This window comes from Papaver somniferum, chromosome 1, assembly GCF_003573695.1.
Source record: "Papaver somniferum cultivar HN1 chromosome 1, ASM357369v1, whole genome shotgun sequence".
In the NCBI taxonomy this organism is placed as follows: domain Eukaryota; kingdom Viridiplantae; phylum Streptophyta; class Magnoliopsida; order Ranunculales; family Papaveraceae; genus Papaver; species Papaver somniferum.
The window spans coordinates 231,859,994-231,883,073 of NC_039358.1; the positions used below are offsets into that span (position 1 = coordinate 231,859,994).

The following is a 23,080-nucleotide window of genomic DNA, read 5'->3' on the forward strand; positions in this document are numbered from 1 at the left end:
GGAAAGGTGGTCTGGGAAAAAATAAGCTTTCCAAAGTTGAATACTACAGTAGACAAAGTCTGGGAAGCTGTTATACTAATGGAAGAAATTCCTGAACCACACAATGTAGGAGATGAACCACCACCGGGCAGAAGGAGCAAAGAATTCTGTGTGTATCATCGCTTTCATGGTCACACAACAAGTAATTGCAGAAATGTGAGGAAAATCATACTGAGAATGATTGAGAAAGGAAAATTGAACCATTTCTTAATAAAGCAGCCACATGATCTACCACCACCACCACCGGGAGGAAATACATATGGTGAGGAAAAAGGAAAGAATAAATTTGTAATTGAAGTAGGTGCGAAGGCAAAGATCCTATATTGCAATTCGATTATACACTCTTTCAAAAATATAGAAGATTTTCATGACAACATTTTAAGTCGTGTGTATGCGAGAGATAATGATGGAAGAGAAATCCTCAACCTTGCGAAGATATCACCACTAAAGGATTGGCAAAAACAGACCATTTCGTTTAGTGCGGAAGAAACACCAGGAGGAGGAGAATTACATGAATGTCCATTAGTGGTGAAGTTGGGAGTTAATCGAAATTAAAAATAGATGGTGATGATGAAGAAGAAGATGAAGCGAATACTTGGGCTATAAATAGAATACTCATAGATATGGGATTTCTATTGATATTCTCTTTTATCATACATACAAGACTACGAGTGGAAGAGATGACGAGTTAATTCCTTCAACTTACAAAATTTATGGATTCAATGGTGCTGCGAACAAGCCAAAAGGAGAAGTCAAAATGCGAATTCCTCTACGAAATCTGCCAACATAAATTGTATTTTGTGTTGTTGATGTTGAATCACCTTACAATGCTCTGATTGGGAGACCATGGTTGCATAGTATCTTGGGCGTGTCTTCAACATTTCATCAATGTATAAAATTTCCTTTACCTCAAGGTCTTGGCATAATAAGAGGAGATACAAATGAAGGAAGAAATTGTCAAGAAATTGATATCGACAAGTGCGAAGAGCGAGAATGCAAACGAAAAAAATTGGAAACAACATGCTAAGGATAGTCAAAGAGGTGAAAGATTAATGGTGTATGTAGTGTCTAAATTTGGGAAGATAGACAAGAAGGATATTGAAGCAAAATTTTCTGCGAATAATCACACCAAGCGAGTCAGAAAGATTACTTTTAAAGAAGGAGAACGAGTGCAGAGGAAGAAGTTATGTTCTCAGAAGAAAAGTAACATGTGCGATGATACTCGCATAGGGGAGACTGAAGATATCATGTGAAATAATATTCTGAGAAGCATCAGTGAACTTAAAGAAATATAAAAAATGACATGAGCAGACGAGTAATATGAATATATCTCTTCATGTATGAGAAATCAGTAAGAAGTTTATGTTCTAGAGTTATATAACTCAAAAATAAGAATGCAATGAAAATTTTCTATTTTCATAAGATGATATCATATCAAGAGAAAAGGCAAATGTAAGACCTTAAAGTAAGACCTTAATAGAAGGCAATAGAAATAAAAACTCTAATTAGGGAGGATAGGCATCCGAATGTGTCGGCAACCTAGTTCGCATAAATGCAAGAGGCAAAAAGTAAGACCTATCGCATGTCATAATCGAGGAAAACCTAGTAAGCATGATTCAAGGGAGAGCTACATAGACCCTTAAACTTGAGTCATGGAGATTTGAGGTGAGAAAAAACGAAAATGACAATCCAAGAGAGACACCTAAATCGAAAGATTGGGTAATAAGATCTCTCCTAAGGAGTGCAGAAAATCGATCAGGGCGCCTAGGTACACGGTTGAGTCAAGAGTGCCCGGAGCGTACCTTGCCACTCTTGACAAGTCCTGACTATGATGCACTCGGTCCGAAGATACCCCACTTAGGGTGTGGTCTCGTAACCATAAACCTTATCGGTGGAGGGATAAGAGGCTGCGAAATCAACTGGTTGTTGTATTACCGGATGGGAGGAGCCAACCTTAACCCGGTACAGGTAAGCTTCTTTGAAGGGTCAACCAGGGGGAATATAAGGACGACACCCTCCATTAGGGAGTTGAATTGTGTCAAAAGATGAAAATATCATGAGGCTTTTTACTCACGGGAGTATTAAGGATTGTCATATTTACGCACAAGATAAACCTTAAGAGGCAATAATACAAGAAAAAGATAAGGAGAGATCAATGGGTCGATATACTACAGCATAAAGACTTTCTGCGATTTCGTCGCACAAGAACAAAGAAAATTTTGGGCAAAATAAGATCTTTAATTAGGAAGGAAAAATAAGCCCTCACGAGAAAAATAAGATATGAGCTTGCTGCGAAGTATTTCGCATGATACAAAATTTGATTGAGATAAAAAGCGTTGTTCATTAGACTATCAATCTGTGCCAACTAACAGAGGCAAGAATGGGAATGCAAACATAAAAAGAGTGTTATTTGCCCCATTTTATAGTCTTATGCATGTGCGAACGTGCGAATGTAAGTTAAAGGGAATTTATGATTAAGGAATGAAAATTAACATTTGAAAAGTATATATTAAAGAAGACATGAAGATATACAAGAGGCGGAAAAAGAATTTACAACAAGTGAAAAATTTACATCATGCGAAAAATAATTAATTTTTGCCTAAATCATCTTCATCATTATGTTCGGCCTCAGAATCACTTGCTTATTCTTCATATTCTTCATATTCCTCTTCACTATCAATAATATCAGGACAACTTCGTTGGGAGGAACGTCTGCGAATTTATACTTTGAGAGAGGAATGTCATTATCGACACGGACTTTCTTAACTGATGCATCACGAGCACGGATGGAATCCTTACTATTATTTAAAACAGTGAGGATATAATTCTTTTTTAACTGCTGATACTTGGAGTTGCGAGCAGATAACTCCATAGATAACTTCTCGTCTTCTTCAAGACGTTTCTTCTCTTCAGCAGCAAGTTGTGTCTTTAACTCTTCAATCCTTTCCAGATAATTCTTTTCCTTCTCTGCGAAGTGTAAACAAATTGGTTAGAGTTAAGAAAGATATCATCTTCAAGAACTGACAAATATGAAAGAAAAACAAATGACCTTCGTGGTTGGAAATAATGTCTTTAACCAACGCAGAATGTTCAGATTGAAGGCTCACATTTACGGCTAAATTTTCCCTAGCATCATTCAGAACTCTAGCATCCCAACTAAATTCAGCTTCACTTTCTATGAGAAGTCGAGAACGGATTAAGTTTTGTTCCTCAATGAGTGCGTTATTTTCGCTCAAAGCTAAATCACGTTCATCTTGACCTTTAAGGATAGTTTCTTGGAATTTTTCTAGTGCATTCGCACCCTTGAGGGTGACCTCATATTTTTCACTAATGAGTTTATTCTTCTTTACTTCCAAAGTTTGAATGCTCTTCTTATTTTCATGAAGACAACATTTGAAGTTATTAAGTGTAGTTAATAAGGGTCTGTGATCCATTCTAAGAGCAGAATACTTCAATCTTAATTCCACCAGGCTAAGGTTCTCAAATCCTTTGGTTGGATAATTGTTTAAAGAAGAATTAAGATGTTCTAAAAGAGTTTCCTCGTCAGGAAAGTTAGATGCCTCATTAGAAAGGTTATAAATATATGCGAAGATAAAAAAATGAGGAATGCGAATTATCACGTAAAACAAGAAGAATGAAAAGGTTAAAGATTACATACCAATAAGTTCATCATTTCTTTATCGAGCCATGAGAAGTAATTCAGGGTTGGTAGAATTTTCAGCCTTAAGTTTGGTATTTTCTTTTCCCAAACTGAGAAGTTTCCTTTGATAATCCAAAGAAACTGCATAGGATAAGCGAGATACCTGCAAAAGTATAAGAAAGATAAAATGTATTGAAAAGGAAGACTGGAAAGAATATAAAAGAAAATATGAAGTTATAGATATTACCAAAGATCCAATTGCATATTGGAAGCTTGGATTTACTACAGAAGCAGCTCCCCGAAGAGATGGATCATCCAAAATAGAAGCATCGCAGACTTTCGAGACCATACCAAAAGTGCGTTGTAGATCACCATCATTAAGAGCCGACATAGGATCAGAGAAAAGGTTGGATAATTCTTTCATTGAAGAGGAAATTGATGGATCTTCGGAAGAAAGAATATCATCATCGCTAGATTCAGAACTTGAAGAAGGGTAGAATTCATTACGCTTCCTGGAAAGATCAGAAGAAGAAATTTTGGACCCAGATTTAGATGCGAGTTTCTTGGTTTTCCCAGTATCCTTAACACCCGAAGCTTCAAACTACGTGAATAATCAAGATAAGAAACAAAGGCAACAATATTTTTTAAGTTAAGAGAGAGAATGTTTCTTACTTTATTATTCTGCGAAGATGACTCATTGTGTGACGTCTTGGCCTTCTTAGCCTCAAAATATTGGAGTAGGAAAATAAGAAATAGAGAAAACAAGGTTATGCGAAATTAGGAAAAAATAATGCGGAGATTTCATACCATCTTCTTATTCTCATTATCAGATAAGACAAACTTATAGGGTTGATAAGCAGAACGTTTCGCAGGATGGGGAAAATCAGAACCATCAGCAGCTCTTTCAGATACATAAGGACCTTCTAAAATGAAAGGATAATTAAGACAACATGAATCATTAGACCTGCGAGCAATACTATTAGATTTGTCGTTCCAATCAACATATCGCATAATTTTCTCGTCTTCGGAAATACCATCTTTTCTTCTTAAGCGAATGGCCCATTTAGTTGATTCGTTTTTCATGATCGCAACATAGTAGTTTTGAAGAAATTATCAACAGTGTACTCCGTAGAGTTGATGGCTTTATCACGGTATAATACATTTCGCACTTCATAAGAATAAGAGGTTCCTAATCCTGCTGCGCGACGAGAGTATTCTAAAGCTATTCTAATAGCATCTCCACTCAATTGAAATATACCTCTTGAGAATCGATCATCGGATAAAATTTCATAGAATAAGGGAATTTTCGGATTATACAACGGGATGGGAAGATTATTCAAAAGTTGTCCTAATGAAATGATGATCGTTTGATTAGACCACTGTTTAGAATTTATTAACTCAAGATTGAGCTTGGATGAATAATCAGAATGGGAAGGAAGAGAAAGTGAATAACCTCTTGTGTCGAATTCTTTCTTCAATTTGGTGAATTCAGTTTCCATCTTTTTACCAGCTGGAGCCATTATAATAATGGGAACGATGGATATATAGGTGAATGAAATCACAGTAAAAAAAAAATGTATCAGATCAATGGAATCACAGTTAAAATCCAGAAGTGGAGAAAAAGAAAGAAGAAGGTAAAAATAAGAAAGAAGAAGATGAAAGAAGATATATAAGAAACATTTACCCTCGTTTTTCGAGATTTTATCTCATTAATGCGAAGAATGAATGGATAGGAACAGACGGTTATAAGGACGTGTCAGACAACTAGTGGATAAAAGGACACGCGTAAGATAGGAAGGCTCAAATTCTGGAAATATGTCGGTAGAGCAGAATATGAAAAGTTGAACATGTGTTGTATTATTGGATGGAGATTTCTCATATCACTCACCTTATAGAGGGACCGAAATGAGAAGAGGCAAAATGTAGGAGTGAAATATCGCACATTCATTACGCATGCGATGTAAAGGTCATCTAATACAAGCGAAGACCATCACACATACTAAAATAAGGATGACGTATTTAATGATGTCAGCATAGTCATGAGTAAAGTGTGATGATCTGTGTGAAGGAGTAAAACGTGTGAAGTTGAGCGAATGTACATGAGCGATTGTAACACACAGTGATTCCGAAAATAGAGGATCTATTAGCTGTCATCCACTATGTAATATCCTATATAAAGGGAAGGAAACTATGTGTTGAGGGGAATCTCTAAGATGAGTGTTAGGCAATAAATTAGGAGAGAGAAAGTTTATTTGGAGAACAAGTAAAGTCTTTGTAATATTTTGTATTCAATCTCAAGATCTTGATTAATAAACGAATGATTTTCACCATGATTACTTAGAGAATTATATAATATTGAATGGATGTGGTTGTAGGATTTGCCGCGACTACAAAAACTGAAATTAAAACATGATCAACGGGCATTGTTATGGAATACAGATCCTTACACAGTTCCAATCAGTTCCGCAGCAGCCTTGCATCTACTGTAAAGAACTTACCAGAATGTCAGACTTTTCGAGAGTCACTTGGTCTCTTGTTGAATATTTGAGTGAGGAGCCTCACTGCTGATTCTCCGCTTCTGAATGGGAAAAAGGCTTTCTACAAAAGTTGAAGCCGATTGAATACTACGACCATTTGGAATAGAAGAGGGCATTCCACTGACTTCAATTTCGGTGAACGTCTTCTTCTTTAGGGCGTAAGAATAAAGAGCGGAAAAGTTTATTCCTCTATCTAACCGTTGAACATATTGTATGAGTAATTGGTGCATTCCCGCCCCAGTATAGAAATCCCAGCGTAGATTATAGTCCCAAGAAGAAGGTAATATGATAGTATTATCAGTCCAGTTCTCCTCAAGATTACTAGAACTTCTAGTTTTAGTCTTCTTCCACTTGTTATCATACTCATTATATTCTTTGTATACCCAAAGCATGAATATAAATCACTCTCTTTACAAGATATAGCTACGTGCCAATCCACTTCTAAAAGGTTGACGCATCGATAATAACGAGTAGAAGATTGGTTATTGAGGATGACATTATGGATTGTAATCACCCTGAACTTCTCATTACTGACATCATATGCAACTAAGACAGCATCACCATTATCCCAATTGCCACTCGTAAACTTATAGGTGCAAAAATATATAAACCCATTCACATAAACATAAACAAAGAAACTAAAATCACAAAGCGGAACCTCATCAATCCTTCTCCATTCATTATCTCCTACATTCAAGACCTCATAATCTATATGTTCATCACCAAGGTGGTTCTTGTTAAAAGATATTATCATGATCTCTTGGGATACATATCTTTCTCTACATGGCATGTATATCTTTGTTTATTTCTTTCCTGTGATGTATATCTTGTTTCCTTGTTTATCTATGTTTCTTGTATATAAGAAAAAATATATTGTAACTCTTGTTATCACATTGAATACAACCCTAATATTCATAACATACATGTCATGACAGTTTCTGTCATGGCATCAGAGCCAGGCAAGATCTAAACAACCCGTTTTCCGCTGCAACGACAACAACAACAAAATCAATACCTATCAATCCCTTCTCTGGGTAGTATCTAGTTTTGTCTCATCCGTGTTTAGATCGTAAACCTCAAACCCTAGTATCTTATATCCTTTATGTTATCATTCAATATGTCGCGTGAAGATTATCAACCTATCACCGTAAAGTTTGATGGAACAAACTAAAATCGTTGGTCCTTCCTGATGAAAAGCTTTCTCAAAGGAAAAGCTATGTGGAAATACATTGATGGAAAAGCCAAGAAGCCTGCAAGTGGTGTTGTTATTGCCGAGAAAGGAAAAGAAGTTGAGGGAGAAACTGTTGAAAGCTGGAAGATCAAAAATCACAACATATTGACTTGGATAAGCAACACAGTCATAACCTCCATAAGCATGCAACTCACAGGTTTTGAAACTGCCAAAGATGCATGGGATTTTCTCTTAAAAAGACCCAAATCAACTTTGCTCAACGTTACAAACTAGAACAAGATATCTGATCCATGAAACAACAAATGGATCAGTCAATCTCAGACTTCCATTCTGAGATGTCAATTATGTGGAATCAACTAACACTTATGGAACCAATTGGACTGTCGATATTGAGCTGTGATAGAAGTACAGAGAAGAGTCATGACTGGTTCAACTCCTAATGGCATTAAGAGATGATTTTGAGACTGTAAGAGCTTCAATCCTTCATGGATCTCCTCTACCAATTGTTGAAGCCGCATTGTCTGAACTTATTACTGAAGAAACTCGAAAAAGAATCAAGCCTGAAATACCTGCTGTGTTTGCAGTTCCTTCACGTGCAAGTTTTAACAATCACTTCAACCCTCAGAAAACTCATCGTGACATGTCACAAACTCAGTTCTACAACTGTAAGAAACCGGTTCACTTGGCCAAGAACTGTACCTCGACACCAACACCGAGTGTGTCACGAACATCAACTTCTCAAGCTTCAACCCACCAAGGATCAAATTTTCAAATCCAGTGCAACTACTGCAAAGATCCTGGTCATATAGTAGGAAACTGTACGTCTCCATCCTCCAGAAACATGAGAGAACGAAGAAGGCTAAATGGAACTGGATACACACCTGCACCATCCATTCTTGCAGCACCAGCATTAGAAAGGAACCATGAATCATCAACACCCACACTAAACAGTCTTGCTAATATTCAAGAAATGCTCAAGCAAGCACTTTCAATTGGTAACAATAACTCTACAGCAGCCTCTGCATTCTCAGTTCCCACTGGTAGCTTTTCAAATGGTTGGTTTCTTGAATCAGGTGCCTCTAATCATATGACATTCAATTCTAGCATATTTGAAACACAAGCATCCTATTGTTACACCTAAAATCCAAAACTGCAGACGGATCTGAAATAGCTGCTAGTCATATTGGTCCGGTTAAAGTCTCAGACAAGATACATATATCTGATGTGTTACTTGTTCCAAAGATCAGAATGAATCTTATATCAATTGGACAACTATGTAATCAGGGGTTTAATATTTACTTCTTCTCTTTTGGTTGTGTGATACAAGATCCCAAGACAGAGAAGCTTGTTGGGATAGGCCGTAGAGTTGGGAGACTATATCTTCTCGAAACACTCATTGCTCCCAAACAGTCAAAGAATGAACTTGCTGCAACTGCAAACTCCTTACCTTCAACTGTGGCTCCTTTTATGTCTTGGCACTCTAAGTTAGGCCATGTCTCTTTCTCTCGTCTTACTTATATGATCAATAAAGGACTATTAGGAACAACTTAGGTTGATAAAGAACTTCATTGCATTTCTTGTAAGTTGGGAAATCAACCTGCTCTTTCTTTCAATAACAGTATTACTCATTCTATCGAACCCTTTGATCTTGTTCATTCAGATGTTTGGGGAAAGTCTCCCATTGCCTCTTTATATTATGTTATCTTCATTGATGATTTCTCTCGTTTCACATGGATATATCTTTTCAGCTATAGGTCAAAAATTTTGAAAATATACACAGATTTCTCTAGAATGGTCAAAACTCAATTTGGAAAATCCATCAAAACCTTTCGTGCTGATCAAGGAGGAGAATACATATCAACTCCTTTCAAAGATTTTCTTAAAACAGAAGGTACTTTTCTTCAGTTATCTTGTAATGAAACTCCAGAACAAAACGATATAGAAGAAAGAAAACATCGTCACATCATAGAGACAACTAGAACACAACTTCTCTCAGCATCTGTTCCTTCCAATCTTTTGGGTGAGTCAGTCCTACCTGCAATTTATAAAATAAACCGTATTCCATTTATAGTCACAGAAGGAATATCTCCATATGAGCGTCTCTATAACAAGAAACCAAATTACTCTGAGCTTCGTGTTTTTTGTTCAACATGTTTTGTTCTTCTCACAGAACGAGAACGAAACAAACTCAACAAAAAGAACGCTATCTGTGTGTTTCTAAGTTATGGTATTGAACAAAAAGGTTATCGCTGTTATGATCTAGAGAGTCGACGATTACGTTAGTTCTGTCAGTTCTGTCTTGGTTGCTCATTCTTACGACAAACACACAATACTTTGTGTTTTTTACTGACCGGATCAAATCCAATTTCATATCCATACCAATCTGTCATGCCAAAAGATAAGCATACCTTTGGCATAAATGTTGATTCAACACAAGTGACCTCTCTAGTGCTGATGTTGTATACGTGAACATCAGACCTTAATCTGTCAACAAAACAGACCAAACCATTTGCAGGTCCACGAATCTCAGCGCAACTAAATGATTCTGTGTTCAGTATACTGCATATTTCTGCTTTGCTTCTATCTCTACTTAGATTGGCTGTTAAAACTAACTCATTGCTGATCCTGAACGGGTCATCTGAATACGTATGTGGGAGTGGAATCACCAAAAGGAGTGCTGGGCGTGCTTTAGACCGTTCAAAATGTAAATCAGCGAAGTACGGATCTTCTTCAATTAGTGACAGCCAAGTTTTAGATACGCATTTGAAACGCATAAGTGATTTAACAGGGAGACGGCTTAGTATCTCACATTTTATTAAATCTTCATCATTAACAGCAACATTACTTCTAGTATTACCACTAATTACACACTTCTTCATCCTGGGAACCAAACTAACAACAATGCTACTGTTCTCAGTATCACCACTAACCATAGAATTCTCCATTTTTTTGAAATAGACCTATAAATTTCTGGATTATGATAGGTATTCTAATTTAGTTTAGGAGCAATTTTAACTTACAAAAGTGGGAAGGAAATTTAATTAAAACAGGAAGGTTCACAAAACATAGAGTAAAGATTTGCAGTATAGATGAGATTAAACTTACAGTTTTTGTTGCAATTGATATACAATTACACAACACCCTTGTTATCTAAACAATTGATCTGCTCCAGTTATACCCGAACCCTTGTTATCCAAATAAGAAATTTGGGGTTTTTTTGAATAAGAGAGAAACGGGAAGATCACATGATCTTTTGATAAAAACAAATAATTCTCCCAGTGACACGTCTGCCTCGGAAATGTTACACGTGGTGGATTATATTCGCCAGTAACTTTTGTTTGACTTGTGATCAAAACTTTTGTTTGACCGCAAGAGCAATAAACAGAATAAAAATTCTTTACAGGCAACGAAAAAATCGAAAAAGAGCCCCATCTTCTCTCACAAATACTGGCTTCCTTTCTGTCCTCTCGGGCCCATCGGAACCTATAAAAAAATTGAATATGAAAATTTTGTCGTATTCAGTTTTTTCGGTCAGCGAGTATCACCCTAGATAGAATGGATTTTGGAAGAACGCATCTGATAGAGCTGGTGCAATGTGCGCATGCTGCACAAGCCGTATGCTTAGAGGAGCATATCCCGAGAGGACATATGCAATATCAACAAGAAAATTGGAATGGTACACCCCCAAGACAATAATTACGCAACAACATCAACAAGAAAATCCACAACATTTTTCTCAGTCTACCAAAAGTTGAAAGATCCACCACCTCCAATGTTATAAAACAAAAAGTGAGCTCTGCCAAAGGGGTATATGGCAAATAATATGTGCATCGACATTCTCACATGTATAGATGCCAAAAGAGAACTTTAAATATTTATATGAATTTTGACCATTCTGGTCCGAAGCGGGAGAGTCTTGTGTACATATAGCAAATTAGCTTTTTAGTCTTGTGTACATAGCAAATTAGCAAAAATAAAGGGATAGATGTTGTTGGTTGGAAAGCGGGAGAGTCTTGCGACATTCTCACATGTATAGCTATATTAGACGCATTTATGTGTCTAATATAGCTCATTTGTATATATTGTTAGTACTCGATATTGTACTTATTTGGTTATTTTATGTATTTGTAGGTGTTTTTGGAAAATAATCTCTTGCGGCGAATTTGGCTAAAAATGTGGTATATGGACCTCCGTTGATAACGTACCGGAAGCGCCTCAGAAGTGTACCGGAAGTATCCCAGAAATACACCGGAGGAACCCCGAAAAAAGTGCGGAAAATGCCTCAGAGGACACTTGCTATACGGACCCTTGATTTTGGATAAGGGGTAACCTAATTACTAAGGGGTGACCTATTTCCAGGCAGCTGCTAAAGGGAGAACAGCACAGGATAAGGGCACCCACCTTCTTCACGTTTTGAATTAAAAAAAATGGCGGGAAAATGCATGCAGCGTCTGGCAGATTTGAAGATCGAATTTTGGACGTGATTTTAGGAGATTCAATTGTTGTATTTGGTACGTATGGACTCTGCATGACTAATCAGGCCTGATACAATCAATTGGACCCAACCAATTGGGCTGGAATGGCCGGGAGAAGTAATCAAAGTTCAAACAGGACACGTACTTTCTGTTCAAGTTTCAAAGATTTGTGAGAGATATTTGGGAGAGTTTGACGCTGGAAATTAATGTATTTAGTCTTGTTCACGTCTTAAGAAGAGTTTGGTACCTATTTTATAGCTAACAAACGCGTACAAACACTGAAGAGGTGATTATTCTCTCAACAACGCCGAGAAGAAAAAGAAAAGAAAAAGTCGGATTCAGTAGAGATTTTTGGGGATTAAAAGACTATATAAGAGTTGGTTCAAGTCATAGAAAAGTTTAGAAACCTTTAGGAGAGAGTTTAGAATCGATGAGAGCCTAGGAGAAGCAATTATAGAGGAGACAACGCTGCTGCTGCTGCTTCCATTAAAGCTTCTGAAGAACACGAAGAACAGACTCGCAGAGTCAGTCGTTCTTCAGCAGACTTATTTTCATACCACTGTCGTTGTTTCACAGCAGTAGATAGTTATCGTTTACAGCAGTCTTAAATTACCATACTCTTTTGTAACAGTGGCGCTGTAACACCACTACAACGTTGCAAATTACTTTTTCATCTTATATTCATCAATAAGAACACCTATTTTAGCCATGAATTTATCTTGTGAGTGTGTTTTTGGGATGAGGAGCTAAACCCATTAGCCAAGGCGACGGAGGAAGCCATTGGTCCTTATTTATGGTATAATTCTAACTTTATTATTTATTTGCAATATTATTACATGATTATTTGCATGGAATTTTAATTGAAAAATTGATTTTTATTGAATAATTGTGATTCATTTTGATGGAGCATGCTTAGTTTAAGACTCTTGATGTTTCATGCTTGGTGTTTACATTTATTACTTCAAAAATCTACAAAAGACATAATATTAGAATCACTCTAAAAGAAAAATTGCATGAATATTAATTATTAGAATTTATCAAATAATGGGTCAATGGTGGAATCCAAGTCTTGGTGTTTTTCTCTAAAGGTTTGAACTATTTTATTTATTTGTGTGTTTAATTTAAATCTAAAAAAAATTGTTTTCTTCACAAGTCTGAAAAGACCCCTTTTTACCACTACTACTACAATCACTATTTGATAAACCATCAATTTTTGGCGCCGCCGACGCGGACCTGTGTTTAGTTAGCATTTTTTTTTAGATTTTTTTTTTTTATTATTATTCTTGTTCTTCTTTACGTTTTTGGTTTTTTTTGTTTCCTTGCAGATTTTTGAAGTTGGAGCGAGAGATAAATTTGCCAAAGCTTGTGGTGATTTACTTAAAGTTTGGGAGCGAAAAGCAAAGCTAAAGGAGCGAAAGAAGAAGAATTTTATTTATTTACTTTGATAAAAAGAGAAAAAAAAAAGAGAGACATTTTTATTTTTGTAATTTTTTTTTTAATTAGACTTTCTTTTCTTTTGTTTTTTTTTATGGACTTTGGACATTAATTTTGGGACATTTTATTTTTATTTTTTAAACCCTACGGAAGGGTATCCTTAAATATAAACTGTTTGCAGGGAAGGACGACGATTACGATATCGTCTCGGCCCCTCGGGTTCGCACACGGCATAGGAGTCGTGGCCCGAGTCGACTTCAGCGGTTCTTCGCCCGTCTGGTACGGGAGGTAAAATTCTAAACACCCGCGAATCTCCTGCAAGCGGGTTACTGGACTCCTTAAGGTGAATATATGTTGAGGACTTGAATATGGACTGTTTTTAAATTCCTAGTAAAGGGCAAGGACTGGACCATATAAGATAAGGGTTCGGATTTCATCACCGCTCCCTTCTTGCCCGCCTTAGGAAAACGAAACCTAAAGCGAACCTAAGCCTAAAATTTGGACTAGAAAGAGACCTATAGGGTATCGAGCTTAATAGGACAATCATTCGAAAAATATTGGTTACTCTTTTAAGCACACCTTGAAGTTCTTGACGGTTACTGCGAGTTGAATGCGTGACTGCGCCGCATTGGATCGGTGAGGTTTTGGGTATCAAAGCTCCACTGAGATTCCCTCGCCTCGATTCAACTTGCTTTAACTCGGATTGATTCCAGAGGGGTTTGCTTAAATTGTAACGAATTCCATTTCGAAGGATTAGAAGCTGGTCTAGAAACAATCTAAGTGGAGCCATCATGCTTGTTGTTTGCTAGAAATCTTTAGGTTTGCTGTGGTAAAGTCGAGTCAGCCTGCTGTGTGTTTGCTAGAACCTTCCTGTTAGGATTTTTATTTCTTTTTGAATTCTTTTTAGTGTATGCCCGATTTTGTTAGGGCTTGGAAAAGAGATACTCTAGGTCGATTGATTAGCGAAAAACCTAGTAGTTCTTCTGATTTAAGCAGGGAGCTCGAAGATTCTTCTTTTGAGAGCCCTGTTTTTGGAAACTTCTGTTTTGAGAATCTGTCTCTTTGTGAGGATAGTACCCCTAGTACTTCTGTTGTGCCAGCGATGGCAACCTTGAAAGATTACATGTTCCCAACTAGGACCAACCGAGCTTCATGCATTAAATTGCCAGCCACTACGGCTAATTTCGAGATAAAACCTAGTATTCTTCAAATGATCCCTATATTCTTAGGAAAAGATGATGAGAACCCTTATTTTCATATTAGGGACTTTGAGGAAATCTGTGGGACAATTAGGATAAAGGACCTTACTGATGAAGTCTTGAAACTTAAAATGTTTCCCTTTTCCTTGAGAGATAAAGCCAAGACCTGGCTTAATAACCTACCGTCTGAATCCATAGAAACATGGCAGGAACTTATCGCTGCCTTCTATATGAAATTCTACCCTAAGCATAAAACTGCAGCTGTTAGGCAGAAAATTAGTGCTAGTGTGCAACAAGAGGGAGAGTCTCTGTATAGGTTTTTAGAGCGATTCAATGATATCCTATCTCAGTGTCCTCACCATGGATTTGATAATATGAAACTTGTACAGATTATTTATGATGGTTTAGACTATTCGACCAAAGCCATGGTTGAGTCTATGTGCGCTGGTGAGTTCACTAGTAAAAATGCTGATGATGCTTTTACCTTCTTAGGAGCTATCGCTGAAAAATCCCAACAGTGGGAATCTTGTGTTGAACCCCCTAAAAGACTCTTGGTCAATAGAAGTAGCACCAATATGGTAGATACGAGTTTTGCGTCAGATGCTAAGTTTGCTGCTTTATCCAGAAGGTTAGAAGCTTTAGAAATGGGTCAGTCTAAAAATAGGTCCCTTGTTGAACCTAATAGATCCTCTCAAGTCTCTAGTTGTGGAATAGAGCCCGATAATTCATTTTGGGAAGGTCAAGTTAGTGAAGAACAAGCCCATGCTGTCTATAACAACTCTAGGTTTGAGAACAGTCAGAAGTTTGACCCATACTCAGAAACCTACAACCCTGGTTGGAGAAACCATCCTAATTTCTCTTGGTCTAAGGGCCAGAGTCAAGGCCAGTCTAGCAACTCTCAGCCTCCCCCAGGTTTTGGTTTTAAGAATTCTTCAGGTCAAACCCAGTTTCAGAACACTTCTGAGAAAAAGATCTCTACCTTAGAAGAAACTCTCACTATGTTAGCAAATAACCATGAAATGCTATCAAAGAACCACCTTAGCTTTCAACAAGAAACTAGGAAAGTTGAAGAATAATTCCCAGAGTCTTGCCAAATTAGAACTTCAAGTAGGACAAATAGCTAAGTTTATAAGTGAGAGAGAAAATGGAAGGTTCCCTAGTCATACTGATCCTAACCCTAGAGGAGAGAAATCGTACAATCATGTGAATGCTGTCACAACCCTAAGAAGTGGAAAGAAAGTTGACAACAAGGTCGCCATACCTGATAGTGAACATGCTGTAGTTCACCCTGCTGAGCCAGAAAATGAGGAGACTGATAGAGTCTCCAAAGAGACCAATGAGGGTCCTGTTGAGCCTCACTTTGTTCCCAGAGCCCCGTTTCCCCAGCTCTAGTTCCGACTAAGAGGGATTCCAACTTTAATGATATATGGAGTTTTTTAAGCAGGTTAATATCAACCTTCCATTATTAGATGCAATTAGACAGATTCCCTCTTATGCCAAGTTCCTTAAGGACTTGTGTACGCGAAAGCGTAAGCTCAGTGTCCATAAGAAAGCCTTCATAGCTAGTCATGTGAGTTCTATTATTCAGAATACCACTACTCCTAAGTATAAAGACCCAGGTCCCCTACCATTTCTTGTACAATAGGTAAGTATCGTGTTGAGAAAGCGTTGCTTGACTTAGGAGCCAGTGTGAACTTACTGCCATACCATGTGTACCTCAAGCTAGGACTTGGTGAGATGAAACCTACCCAGATAACACTCCAGTTAGCTGATAGGTCCGTTAAAATCCCTCGTGGTGTGATCGAGGATGTTCTTATTGAGGTCGACAAGTTTATTTATCCAGTGGATTTCGTGGTCCTAGATACCCAACCTGTCCCCGACCCAGAGAACCAAATACCTGTGATTTTAGGTCGCCCATTCTTAGCTACGTCTAATGCGATCATAAACTGTCGAAATGGTATCATGAATCTATCTTTTGGTAATATGACTATTGAGCTGAATATTTTTAATGTAAACAAGCTACATTCTGAGCTAGATAGCACATGTATTGAAGAGGTGAACATGATAGGAACCTTAGTTCAGGAGTCATTACCAAACATCGTATCGGAAAATACATTGGAGAGTTGTTTATCCCATTTTAGCCTGGATTTCGACGATAATAGTAACATTGAACAAGTTAATGCTCTGTTGGATTCTGTTCCTATGTTAGATATTGATATATGGAAAAATAGGTTCGAACCATTACTAGCTTCCGAGTCTATCTTAATACCTTATTTAAAAGAGCCTCATGAGTTGGAGTCTAATTATACATTTTTAGGCCCACCCGAGTCTTTCCCTGTGATTATAGCTTCCGATTTGGATAGTGATCAGGAAAGTAGGCCAGAGACCGTGCTTCAAGAAAATAAGGAAGCCTTAGAGTGGACCATAGAAGATATGAAGCAAGCTGAGGATGAACCACCTGATTATGACTTAGAGAAATCAATTGACCTTTTTCAAGAACCCGATGGTCTAGAAATTAGGAACATTGTGACTAGTCATTGTAGAGGCACCCAAAATTCTAAGTTTGGGGGTAGAGAACTAGAAGAATCTCTTGAGTATTTTAAGGACTGGGAAGATCCGGAAATTCAAGCAATAATGAGAGGTTTGTGTGAGAGTAGTGAAAACCCTAAGTTTGGGGCTAGTAATGATTCTTGTGATCGTCAATTATCCCCATTAGAAGTCCCTAACTTGGGACTCGAGCCTAGTGAGGTATTCCATGAGTCTATTCAGACTCCACAACCCGATCCTCCTGATAATGTCCAGGAAAAAATCCATATATTAGAGACCCGTTTTTCGGATGAAGCTGTTTGCCGAGACACTCATATGAAGCCCAAGTGGGCATCCAGATAAATCCAGTTGTCTTGCGAGAAACTTTAGATCAGGTTGTGCTCTTTCTGCTCATTTTTCTGATCTTGACCATTTGTCTCCTATTAGTGGCAGTTCTATTTGGTCTTATGGACCCACAATTGTTTCGACTATTGGTATACGACTTTGGAAGGTGAAAATTCTTTTTGAGGTATTTGATGTCTAGCTAATGACTATAAATTTAGCATTTACTGGGAGGCTCCCGCGTTCATGTGATACGGTAATATCCTTCCTTATTTCTTTTCCCTCCAGTGGTAATAGTTTCTCCTTGTTCATGCTTTTAATTTCATCTTTAGAACATTGAGGACAATGTAAGATTTAAGTTTGGGGGTGGGGAAGAAACACTTTTTGTAACCTTTTTGCAATAAATAAACTCCAGAGCCTAGAAATTTATGCCTATTGAGGATTGCACTAACTAATCTAAGTGGATGGAAGCATTTTGATTGTAGGAGTTTGAGGAACCAATCTGATTAGATGGCAACATCTAAAGAGTCTATTCATAAAAGCACAGAGCTCAGGTGTTAGAAATAACATGATAGTTTCACCATATCTCGTTGAGTCCTTTTCACTTCTATTTTTTTTTGTTTTTAAACTATGTTTCTCTAAGTGATAGGTGGGGCCCACGATTCAAGTTGTTACCAATGTTAGGGTGAATTAGAGTGATTGAGATACCATGAAAAAAAAAAAAAAAATAGAGTTGAAAAAGAAAAAGAGATGAAAAAAAAAGGATGAAAAAAAAATGGTAGTTACCAAAAGAAAAAAAAAAAAAAAAAAAAAAAAAAAGAAAAAAAGTTGAGACCAGACCATTTGACCAAAAGGAATAAATTCAATAAAGTCGACCACTGGTACCCTTGTATATGCCAGTTGTGTTGACCTAGAGTTAGGTTATCGACCACTGGTACCCTTGTATATGCCAGTGTGTTGATATTAGTCAGACTAGTATCTCAATCCATTAGGATAGGTTCATTTTGGCGGAGGCCTTCAGACAGATATGGGAAACGCCGTTCACTTAGTAAACATCAAAACCATCTATGTTTTCTATATCCATCTTCTTGATCTATCCATGTGATTAGTTTTGACTCCGAATATGATATCCATAGTGCAACTATCTGAGTAGAGCTCTGTCACTTTATATGAATTTTAGTATGCTTGAGTGCAAACTCGTGTACAGCAATTGGAATTTCGCATCATGGTACTTCTTCCTGTAGTCAATAAGTATGTCAACCAAGGAGATTCTTTAGTGCCTTCCAAGGTTCTGCGTAGATAGCTAAGGTCTGGAGTATAGGTTTTGTGGGTACACTTCTGGTAAACCCACCCGAGACTATAACTCGGCCACTAGGGCCACCTAGGGGTTTAAAGGCTTATTGCATACGCTAAATGCAATCGACGATGCCTGCGACAGTGAGTTAGGATTTTATTTTGTAGTTTTGATTTGCTCGAGGACTAGCAAATAATAAGTTTGGGGGTATTTGATAGACGCATTTATGTGTCTAATATAGCTCATTTGTATATATTGTTAGTACTCGATATTGTACTTATTTGGTTATTTTATGTATTTGTAGGTGTTTTTGGAAAATAATCTCTTGCGGCGAATTTGGCTAAAAATATGGTATCTGGACCTCCGTTGATAACGTACCGGAAGCGCCTCAGAAGTGTACCGGAAGTATCCCAGAAATACACCGGAGGAACCCCGAAAAAAGTGCGGAAAATGCCTCAGAGGACACTTGCTATACGGACCCTTGATTTTGGATAAGGGGTAACCTAATTACTAAGGGGTGACCTATTTCCAGGCAGCTGCTAAAGGGAGAACAGCACAGGATAAGGGCACCCACCTTCTTCACGTTTTGAATTAAAAAAAATGGCGGGAAAATGCATGCAGCGTCTGGCAGATTTGAAGATCGAATTTTGGACGTGATTTTAGGAGATTCAATTGCTGTATTTGGTACGTATGGACTCTGCATGACTAATCAGGCCTGATACAATCAATTGGACCCAACCAATTGGGCTGGAATGGCCGGGAGAAGTAATCAAAGTTCAAACAGGACACGTACTTTCTGTTCAAGTTTCAAAGATTTGTGAGAGATATTTGGGAGAGTTTGACGCTGGAAATTAATGTATTTAGTCTTGTTCACGTCTTAAGAAGAGTTTGGTACCTATTTTATAGCTAACAAACGCGTACAAACACTGAAGAGGTGATTATTCTCTCAACAGCGCCGAGAAGAAAAAGAAAAGAAAAAGTCGGATTCAGTAGAGATTTTTGGGGATTAAAAGACTATATAAGAGTTGGTTCAAGTCATAGAAAAGTTTAGAAACCTTTAGGAGAGAGTTTAGAGTCGATGAGAGCCTAGGAGAAGCAATTATAGAGGAGACAACGCTGCTGCTGCTGCTGCCATTAAAGCTTCTGAAGAACACGAAGAACAGACTCGTAGAGTCAGTCGTTCTTCAGCAGACTTATTTTCATACCACTGTCGTTGTTTCACAGCAGTAGATAGTTATCATTTACAGCAGTCTTAAATTACCATACTCTTTTGTAACAGTGGCGCTGTAACACCACTACAGCGTTGCAAATTACTTTTTCATCTTATATTCATCAATAAGAACACCTATTTTAGCCATGAATTTATCTTGTGAGTGTGTTTTTGGGATGAGGAGCTAAACCCATTAGCCAAGGCGACGGAGGAAGCCATTGGTCCTTATTTATGGTATAATTCTAACTTTATTATTTATTTGCAATATTATTACATGATTATTTGCATGGAATTTTAATTGAAAAATTGATTTTTATTGAATAATTGTGATTCATTTAGATGGAGCATGCTTAGTTTAAGACTCTTGATGTTTCATGCTTGTGTTTACATTTATTACTTCAAAAATCTACAAAAGGCATAATATTAGAATCACTCTAAAAGAAAAATTGCATGAATATTAATTATTAGAATTTATCAAATAATGGGTCAATGGTGGAATCCAAGTCTTGGTGTTTTTCTCTAAAGGTTTGAACTATTTTATTTATTTGTGTGTTTAATTTAAATCTAAAAAAAATTGTTTTCTTCACAAGTCTGAAAAGACCCCTTTTTACCACTACTACTACAATCACTATTTGATAAACCATCAAGAGGTGATTTGAGAGAGTTACCAAGAAAAAGAGGTTTAGAAAGAGATTGTTTTGATTTTTTTTGGTGTTTGTTTAGTTTATGAGTGAAGGAAATATGTTATTATGAAGAAATTTTGGGTGAAAAAAATGATGTTGATGATGGAAAATTATTATGAAGAAAATATTTTATGTTCAAAATATGTAGAGTCCAGGGTTCTGAAATTTTGTTCAAAAAAATTGGTTTGATTTTCTGTCATGCAGGTGTTTGATATTATGCGTGAAAAAATATGACGATGCAAATATTTAATTTGCATAAAATGTTAGGTTAGTATGATGCGGGAGGTTGATCATCTAATGATGATAATGATGAAGATCGTGATAACGATGTTTTTATGATGATGATGATGATGACGATGATGATGATGTAATGACGAAGATAATGATCCGATGAAGACGATCATTATGATGAAGACCGTGACGATGAAAACTGTTATTTTGATGATGATGTTTCTGCTAATATTTGATGTAGTAATCAAGACAACAAAATGAAATATTGTACGTGTTTGAATTAAGGGAAGGTGTTGGATATATAATCTAAACACGACTTTAGTGAATCAAGAATATGATTGTTAGTTAACCGTATAGTTAATCCTTATATTCAGGATATGTCGAATAAGTTTTAGATCCTACCTACAAGTTAGGAGTTGTAGTTACACAAATGACCACGTTTTAATATTGCATGTAGTTAGTATCCTAGTAATTAGGGAACCAAGAAGTTGCGCCTGTTAGTGTGGTGAGGAAATGCTTAGCCATTTGTAAGACTATAAAAGGCACCATCAATGTTAATGAAAATATGCAGTAGAAAGATTTTTATCAATGTAGTTCCAATTTGTTTTGATTGTTTCAAACTCTCTCTCACTTCTCTCTGTGATATTTTGGGATTTTCCCACTATCTTCAACGATTAGGTTCAACGCACGTTTGATTGTCGGCCAGTTTCCTTTAACCACCCGTTTAAATAGCCAGTTTTCTTTAACCTCCTGTTTTTTGAACAGGCCAGCCTTTTCCAAATTACACAGAGTAGCAGTATGTTCAAATCCATAGCTGTGCAGAAACTCTCTGCTTATATAATCAAAGTGCTTTTCAGGTAAACCCGAGTTCGTAACAGAAAGCAAGGCAAGAAAACGTAGAACGTTGACAACCGGCTCTTGTTTGTGAATCATTTCTTCAATGTAGTTGAAGCATATGTCATAATTCTCTCCCTCCACAATTGTGGGCTCCATGTCGAGTTTCCTAGAGAATGATGGTTCTGATGTAAATTTAGTCAAATGCTGAGCCAGATTAATGTGCCGAGTAACTACTGGCAGTGATGAGTTGAGTTTTTTGACAAAATCCTTTATTTCTGAGACTGATTGATTAGCAGTCGCTATTTCCTTGTAATCCTGCCTCATATTTGTTGCTTTTTGATGAAGAACCTGAACGGCAACTCCGAAGTTAAGATCACGAATCTCCTTGAATAGATAATCACTTGAATTAAGTGGAATCTTCGTCATTTTTCCTTCTTGCTGTTTTTTTCCGCCCATAATAGATGCATCAAGCTCAACAGAACCATTATTGACACGCAGAAATTCATCCATTAGGCCTTCATATGTCAACTGCAAACACATATGTGTAACCATGTCTACCTCTCTATCCAAAAGGACGAGTGTATCTATATCCGGGGTTCCAACTTATGATGTGCTGACTGGCTCTTCTACTTGCATACGGGTTAGAATTTCTGAGATCTGCGCTGACGCTTTGCCTATAGCCTTCACATTTGGTATAACTCCAAATGAAGACTCCAGTTTATGTATAGATTTTGCGATATGCCAAGGAGCACTTGTATCACCATCAACTAGGTAGTCTCTATAAGCCAGGTCAAGTTCAAACGAAAGCACATCCATACATGGGTACTCCCCAATAGTGACTAAGTTCCGAACTTTTTTCTCCTCAAAAATCTTTTCATACGCAATGGTACACCGGGGAACGAAATAAACTGAATACTCTCTTTGAGTTCCTTTAGATATATCATTATGAATGTGAGCAACAATTAGTTTCTCTGAATTCAGTTGTGGGCGTATAAGGTAAACCACTTTCGTGCATTCAGTTTGTACTGGTTCTGATGACAAATCCCGCAACTCTACTACATGTTCTTTGAGAGTTGATGTTTTAATGATTAACGAAAGTGATCCACTAAGTTTTTGGTCCACAATTAAACACTTGTTTCCAGGAATGTTTCTAAGAATGGTAAGAAGATCTTTCTTTGATTCTTCTCTGAGAGAAGTGAGATTTAGAGGCGCATTATCTAAATTTGGAATTTGCGCCATTCTGGATCAAGAAGGTATCCAATAGCAACAAGGATAGAGGACAACTATCTTCTGATGGAATGATGATCCCTGAAAGCACTTTCGTTTACTAGGGAAAAGGCGTGGAAAACCTAAGGATGGAGTAACTGCTTTAGATTTTTTTTCAAGGAAACAGACAAAGGTCTGAAACCACGATGAAACTAGATTTATGAAAGAAGTAATT

At 37.1% G+C, this 23,080-nt stretch overlaps 1 protein-coding gene and 1 pseudogene across 1 annotated transcript; both read right to left on the reverse strand.

Annotated features, from left to right (window-relative positions):
* Nucleotides 1-9,383: 9,383 nt before the first annotated feature.
* Nucleotides 9,384-10,353, reverse strand: LOC113272170 (putative F-box protein At1g47790). The gene is made up of 2 exons (XM_026522062.1): nucleotides 9,817-10,353; nucleotides 9,384-9,443 (listed from the first exon to the last, which is right to left on the reverse strand). The coding sequence occupies exons 1-2, from the start codon at nucleotides 10,351-10,353 to the stop codon at nucleotides 9,384-9,386; spliced, it is 597 nt and encodes a 198-aa protein (XP_026377847.1).
* Nucleotides 10,354-10,949: 596 nt separating this feature from the next.
* On the reverse strand, nucleotides 10,950-22,878 carry LOC113272178 (annotated as a pseudogene).
* Between the last annotated feature and the right edge of the window lie 202 nt (nucleotides 22,879-23,080).